Here is a 7,448-nt window from a genome sequence, read left to right as displayed (position 1 = left end):
TAAAATATGTGTAATTAAAAGAAATAAACAATTTGATGAAAATAAATTAATGAGATGACTTTCTCTTGAAGAATCTTTTAAAATTAATTATTTTAATTATATTATTGATCATACTATTTCTTCACTTCAAAGTAGGTTTGAATAATTTAAAATATATAAAGATAGTTTTAATTTTTTATATGACATATAAAAGTTAAAATTGATTGATAACAATTTTTTAAAAAAATTGTATAAATCTTGAAAAAAAATTTAACACATGCCATGTTATCATGGTTTAGATTTATTTTTACAATTAAAAGTTTTAAAAGAAATAATAAATCTCAAATTAAAAACTGCACTTGAGATATTGAATTTTATAAAAAAAATTAAATTCTTTTACTAATGCATGGATAACTTATAGAATACTATTAACCGTACTTGTTAGTGTAGTTTCAACATAAAGATTTTTTTTTAATTTAAATTAATAAAATTTTATTTATGCTCTATAATGTCTCAAGAAAGATTAATAATTTAGTAGTTTTATTAATTAAAAAAATATTATTAAAACTTAAATATAAATTTTAATTAATATTTTTTCATCTAAAAAGTTAGAAAACTAAATTTTATATAAAAATATTTTTTTTTTAAAAATTAATATATTATTTTATTCAAAAAATTTAAATAGACGAATGAAAAAGAGTGAGAATTTTTTTTTAAAAAAAAATTAAAGACTTGATATTTTTTTTTTTTAACCTAAGGCCCTAGGGAACCTTGAAACGGCCCCGTGGGCGAGCAAATAAAAAGTCAATCTGAAAAATGGCAAAAAGTGGAGTATCAAGAATAAAAAAAAAAAAGTAACTGTTGTCGAATTAATATAGATAAAATATTCAAGCACTAAGGACAAAATATCTAAAGAAGTTAAAGGAAAGAGCTACCCACTTTTAAATACCGTGATATAAAAGTTTGCTAATCGTTGAATTTCACTTATTCTTAAATCCTATTACATAATAAAGATAACTTAATCTTTTAAGTTATAATCGATAAGAGTGAACTAAACCAAAAGATAAAGAGTTTTCCTAACTAAGTTAGGGTACATTACTTATTTAATCACTTGATTAATTAATCAATTTATTAAACTAATTACTAACTCAATTAATACTTTATTAATATCAAATCAATTATCAATCTGATTACAGTTTGACCTCATGAATTAATTATAAATTATTAAATTAATCAATAATCTATTCAATTAGATACATTAATATTAATTAGTTAAATAAACCAAATCCAAATCAATCATCAAATTAATTAATTAATTAATTAATTTAAACTATTTGTAGATTAAAAACTTAATTAAACTTTTTTTAATTAATTAGATACATTCAGATTAATTCTTTAAATAAATCAAATCCAAATTAATCAATTTATCTAAACTTAATTATTTGTATCATGCGCATGGTAAGGAGGGTAAAGTAGTGGCAGTCGGAAGGCGCTAGTGCACGGGTGAGAGAAGGGAGTAAAACCTAGTGGGGTTTAAGGATATTTGATGTTGAACAGTTAAATGTTAAATTTGAGTAATTGATTGATGATACTATTATAGCAACTAGATTACTTGAAACCCGACTAATCAACTCGATTAATTGAGATAAACTGATTGATAAATAATAATAATAATAATCGATTGTTAGCATGTTTTAGTGAACAAAAGATTTTTAGGTCTAGTTGGGAACTCGATTGATATAGTAATAGTAGATTAATGGAGTGGAACAGTTGACTTGATTGTTGTCATTGTTCAAGCGAAGAGAATATTTGGAGCTTGGCTGCAGCACTTGACTACTTTCTCATCAATCAATTGATGATAATGATGAGCAATCTACCGTTGTAGTGAATGATGAGTCGAAAAAAAATCATTCTACAAGTGAAATGATGAAATTCAACGAAGCAATCGATTGATGAGAGTATCCAGTTGATTGATTGATGGAAATCAATTCCACCTTAAAGGTTATAAAAGAAAAATTTTGTGAATGATTTCAGCATCGATTCTTGAGGGTTTTAGAGGGGAGTGCTAATGAATTTCCTAACCTCAAGGCAATCCAAACGCAACAAACAAAAATCAAAGCAAAACTTCATAATGTAAATTTTTCATAACGTAAACAGACTCATGGGAGTTTAGGAGTTCACAATGCTAATTTAATATAAATTTGAGGTCTTTAGGACAATCAAACATTTTTGACAAAAGCTGTTCGACCATTCTAAATAAAAAAAAACTGATGAAAATAAGCATGGATAGACTCAGGGAATCCTAGGAGTGTAATGGCTTTTTGCATGAATTTCTTCTTCTTTCGGGTGATCAACTACGAACACTTTTTAATTTATTCTGGTGATCGATAAAATTTTTTTATAGAGCCGGATAGATCACCCTGATTCAGTGTTACATTCAATATTTTTTTTTCATTTTATATTAATTTGAGCCTTCTATAATTTTTAGGTACCAAAGCTAAAAGTGTTAGAGAAAATTAATCAACTAGAATCTAGTTGACTGAAGTCAGTTCCAATTTGATTGATCAATCAAATGGCCGCCGTGAAATGCCTTTGTCTAAAAAAATTTAATAGCGCAAAAGATTCAAAATCTTAAAAAAAAAAAAAATCTTGAACAAACTTAGGAAATTTCATAGGTGCAATGATGTTATTTGGCTTAAATTGAAACCTTTATGTATTTTTGATAAAAAAAATATTAAATCTTTTTTTTATCATTAAGTATTTTGATAAAAAGTGTTTGATGACATTATAAGGTTCAACATCCTCCTAGACCTGTCCAAGGGCCAGGTTTGAATTCGATAGAGCCGGAGTCTATAACTAGGTCAATGGATCAGTTACATGTTAACCTGATTAACTAAGTTGGAACAGTAATAAATCTGATTAAAGTCGGATTAATTACAGTTTAAGGGTCCAATTAATTGATTGTTCAAACCCACAATCCAAATATTATTTTTATTGTCATTTCATTTTCTTATCCTTAAATCCATCAATCAAATACCCCTAAATTTTCATGATAGTTAGACACTCTTCAACAAAGAATTTTTAAGATAACTAATTGATGGAAAATATGCTTTATATCCTGTAGACTGGAAGTCAATTGACTAGCAAGTCAAGTACTTTCAATTATTGTGATAATGAAATCAGTCGACAATCCTAGGTGGGGGAGGGATTTAAAAACTAAATAAACCACTGTTTGCTTTAGTAAAACAGTATTAATGCACTCTTTGATAAATTATTAATTTTCTTAAAAATCATTGACAAAGGCAATTTCTCCGCCACAAAGAAAAAATAAACTAGAAAACAATGTTTTTTCCTTTCAATCAGTTCTCATCTGTCTTCTGAGCTGGCTTTACTTTGCCTATATTTATATGGCTTTATCTCCACATTCATCCCATCCCTGCTCGATTAGTTCCAAATATTTTTAAGTCCAACTGCTGTTGCAAATTAATTTGAAGGTTTCTGTTTTGTTTTTTTAGATTCTTTTCATCTTCATTTCGACTTGCTGTTGGCAGACAATTTTGCCCACTGCAATTCCAACTGAAAAAAAAATCTATAAAATTTGTAGCGTTTTGTTCTTTGGCGCGCACAACCAAATCTTGGCGAGTCCTGTAGAGATGAATTCTTGGGATCAAAAAGCTGCTGCGACGCTTCAAAGCCCAACCGCGGGCAGGGAGGAGGAAGAAGCAGACTTGAATCCATGGCGCACAGAGAAGCCGACCATCTTCCGAGTCCCGGAAATCATCCGGCAAGCTGACCGCGAGGCCTACGAGCCAAACCTCATCTCTTTGGGTCCCTACCACCGCGGCGTGCCTCGCCTGCAAGCCATGGAGAAAATTAAGCCACAATACTTTCACAGCTTCCTCCGGCGGACGAACCCCCCGAAAAGCAAGGACGACTGCCGGAATTACATCAAGAAGGAAGAACTTCGGGTGCGGAGCGCCTACTCTGAGGTTTTCAAAATGGACAGCGACAGGTTCGTCGACATGATGCTGCACGACGGTTGCTTCGTCGTCGAGTTCCTCCTCAGACTATATGACCGAAAGGACGCTCCTACTAAAAGGCCGGGAGTCATCATCGACGACGACGACGTCGACGATAGCATAGTTAATGGGGAGTACGATCCAATCCTTGCCTCGTCGTGGACAGAATACTTTGTGAGGCTTGACATGCTGCTGCTGGAGAATCAGCTTCCTCTGTTTCTTATCAGGGATTTGCTCAGCTTTGTGGATCCCGCGAGAGCAGCCAACTCCCTGAAACCGCTCGCTCTCCAATTTTTCGGCGGCGATTTCTTGCCGGGAAGAACGAAGAAGTTGCCCGAGAAATTGGAAGCGCCGGTCCAGAAGTCTCGTCACATTCTCCATCTTTTGCATGCCTGCATACACCCACCAAAAGAGTCGAAGCCACACACAAACTCACCTACTCGCAAGCTCGATCTCTCGGGGGAAAAGACCTATTTTGGAGGAGGCGAGCAAGGAGGCCCTCGCCGTCGAGGCTCATTTCTGCCATCATTCAAGCGCAATTCTTGCTTTGACTGTTGTGAGCAGGACCAAATTGAGGAGGACGCAATATTTACGCCGCTAACGCCGTCAACGATCCCCTGCGCCCGGGAGCTCAAGGACGCCGGCATCGAGATCAAACGGAAGAAGCAGACGGACAGCTTCCTGGACGTGACATTCCGCAATGGTCGACTGGAGATCCCCCGGATCCGGGCGTACAATGTGTCCAACGCTATCCTGCGTAACCTGATTGCGTTCGAGCAGCTGTACCCGGACCGGGGCACGCACGTCACTGACTTCACCTTCCTCATCGATTGCCTGATCGACACGGCATCAGACGTCGCGATACTCCGGGAAGCGGGCATTTTGGTGAGCACCATGGGCTGCAACAAGGCCGCAGCTAGGCTCTTCAACCGGATCTGTAAGAAGGTGGTGGTGGATCCTAAGAACGGTCATCTCTGGAGAGTGTTCGAGGAAATTCCCAAGCACTGCGAGAAGAGAGCAAACAAGTGGCGAGCGTCGTTGAACCACACCTACTTCGGCAACCCTTGGACGGGCATCTCGGTTGTTGCGGCAATCTTACTCTTTATTCTCACGACGGTGCAGACTGTGTTGGCAATCCTCACTTACGTTAACCCGCCGTAGCAACAACATCATGCTGCATTCTCTGCCGCAAAATTATTATGTCTGTACTTCTGTTTTTGTGTGCTTGGTTGTCTGCGTGCAGTGTGTGGCTTTTAGTTGTGTTGGAGTTGTTGAATCTTTACTTTGCATTTCGAACTGGATGACCATGGTGAAAATTTGAATGCATACAAAACTCTCCTACCCAAGTAATTTTGGATAGAATTGTAAATGAATCGAATATCGTGAACAAATTTGGTATTCAATTGTTGCGGCAATCTTGCTCTTTATTCTCAAGTCTAGTTACAGGTTGAGAGATTTCGTCATAGCCTAGTACTTCTAGTTAACTAATTTCCTTAGTTATTAAATGAGTTTTATTCCTAACAATTTCATTTATATCATCTAATTTATTCCTAAAAACTCATTTGATATCAATAATTGATTTATCTTTTGGTATAAGTACTAAGTCTCCAACATTATTTTTTCAAACCGGGTTGATTCTTCTTACATTAGTATAATCCAATCAGGATTAGGTAGAGATCTTTCTATAATTTTGGGTTCAGTATTTGATATTAAGATTATTTGACTTAAGTTTCTATAAGAATGTTGATACGGTGAGTATTAAAAGTCGTCATGGATATAAACGAGAGTCAATTAGATGCAGAGATTGAGTCAAAAGTCAAGGGAGGTCAATTGGATCATCTCTATCCGATTGAGCCAACTCGCCAGTCTACCTGACAGAGCCAAGCCAACCTAGTGCAAATCCTACCAGCAACATTCCAAGGGCGACCTAGTGCAGATCTGACCGACAGCATTCCAAGGCCAACCCAAAGCTCGCATACACTCACATTTCATTATTTTTTTTGCACTGTTTATCTTCTTCATTTATGACATCCCCGGATACTGACTTGATCGTCGAAGTAGAAGACCGGGGTAGCCCGGTCTCTTTGTAGGTTCTTTCGGTGACAGGGACAGCTCACATACACTTCCTGCAGCCCCACTTTCCTCCTAGTCATGGAGACTCAGTCAACACCAGTAACACCTCATCAACGTCCCCATCTCAAAGTCTTCTTCCGATCAATCCCAGCAACACCTCTTCGACATTCCATCTTCCACCGCTTTCGGATAAGATCAAATATCAAGTTTGAACTCTATGATTTGGGTCACCAAAATTTGGTGAATAGAGTGGTTAGATCTTAACCTAGGTGCTCTTATGTTAGGATTAACACTTGGTTATTTTAGTTCATTTATGTTTGATTTAGGTCTAAGTTCATCATCTTTTAGATTTCTAACATTTTGTTTCTTATTTAAATTATTTTGGTTTGATTGATTAGAATTATTTTCTTCATCAAATATAATATTGGTTGTTTTTTAACTTTTAAAGTATTTTTATTATAGACTTTATAAACCGTACTAGTTATGGAATAACGTAGAAAAATTCTATTTATTGATTTAGATACAAATTTTCCTAAGTAGTCCTTAGTGTTTAATATATGTACTTTGCATTCAAATACTCTTAAGTATTTTAAGTTAAGTATTTTATTATAATAGATTTCATAGGGGCACTACAAGAAAAAAGGTAAACCACAACGCTTTTTATGCGTTGTATATGTGGCCAAAAAAACATTGTTAAAAGTCCGCTCAAAGACAACGCGTAAAAAGCGTTGTTATTTTATGTAAAGACAACACTTTTACAACACTTAAAAAGTGTTGTCGTTTTTTGCTAAAATAATGCTTTTGCAACGCTTAAAATGTGTTGTTTTTTTTTGAAAAGACAATGCTTTTGCAACGCTTAGAAAGTATTGTCTTTTTTAGCAAACATAATATTTTTTTAATAGATAGAAAGCGTGTCTTTTTTAAAATATAATTATTTTAGCAAAAAAATATAAAATAATATCCACAAACTTTACAAACAGTAAATATGATTATCCACAAACAGAAAATATGAGTACCCACAATCTCTTTTAAAATATAACTATTTAACAAAAGATACAATTCCATACCATCTAAACAAAACATATGTACACATAATCCATAAATTAACTTTATATCCATAGCAAGTTTATACAAAAACAAAACCCTTCTTGGATTGTATGAAGGAAAATGAACTCACAAAAGTGCCTAATAATAAGATCATCCACTAAGTTTTGCAAAATATCCTTCAGTAACTGACTTATGACACCTTTCTTTGGACCCAACTTCTCAATCTCTTTAACACTGCATCAAAACAAAAGTTCGGCGTTAGAGATTTTAGGACTTCTTCACCAAGTGTCTGGTCAATCCTTTGACCCACTTGGATTTTTCTTCTCGTGC

General features: G+C 34.5%; 1 protein-coding gene across 1 annotated transcript; it reads left to right on the top strand.

Annotated features, from left to right (window-relative positions):
* Nucleotides 1-3,328: 3,328 nt before the first annotated feature.
* On the top strand, nt 3,329-5,287 carry LOC121985293 (UPF0481 protein At3g47200-like). The gene is made up of 2 exons (XM_042538655.1): nt 3,329-3,473; nt 3,584-5,287. The coding sequence occupies exon 2, from the start codon at nt 3,633-3,635 to the stop codon at nt 5,157-5,159; it is 1,527 nt and encodes a 508-aa protein (XP_042394589.1). The 5' UTR covers nt 3,329-3,473; nt 3,584-3,632; the 3' UTR covers nt 5,160-5,287.
* Nucleotides 5,288-7,448: the final 2,161 nt, after the last annotated feature.

Source organism: Zingiber officinale, chromosome 5B (genome assembly GCF_018446385.1).
Source record: "Zingiber officinale cultivar Zhangliang chromosome 5B, Zo_v1.1, whole genome shotgun sequence".
In the NCBI taxonomy this organism is placed as follows: domain Eukaryota; kingdom Viridiplantae; phylum Streptophyta; class Magnoliopsida; order Zingiberales; family Zingiberaceae; genus Zingiber; species Zingiber officinale.
Note: the sequence above shows the minus strand (reverse complement) of the source record. Positions and strands in the feature narration are given on the sequence as shown.

Excerpts from the sequence above, each read along its gene's own strand:
- LOC121985293 (XM_042538655.1), top strand. The coding sequence starts at position 3,633 with ATGAATTCTTGGGATCAAAAAGCTGCTGCGACGCTTCAAAGCCCAACC.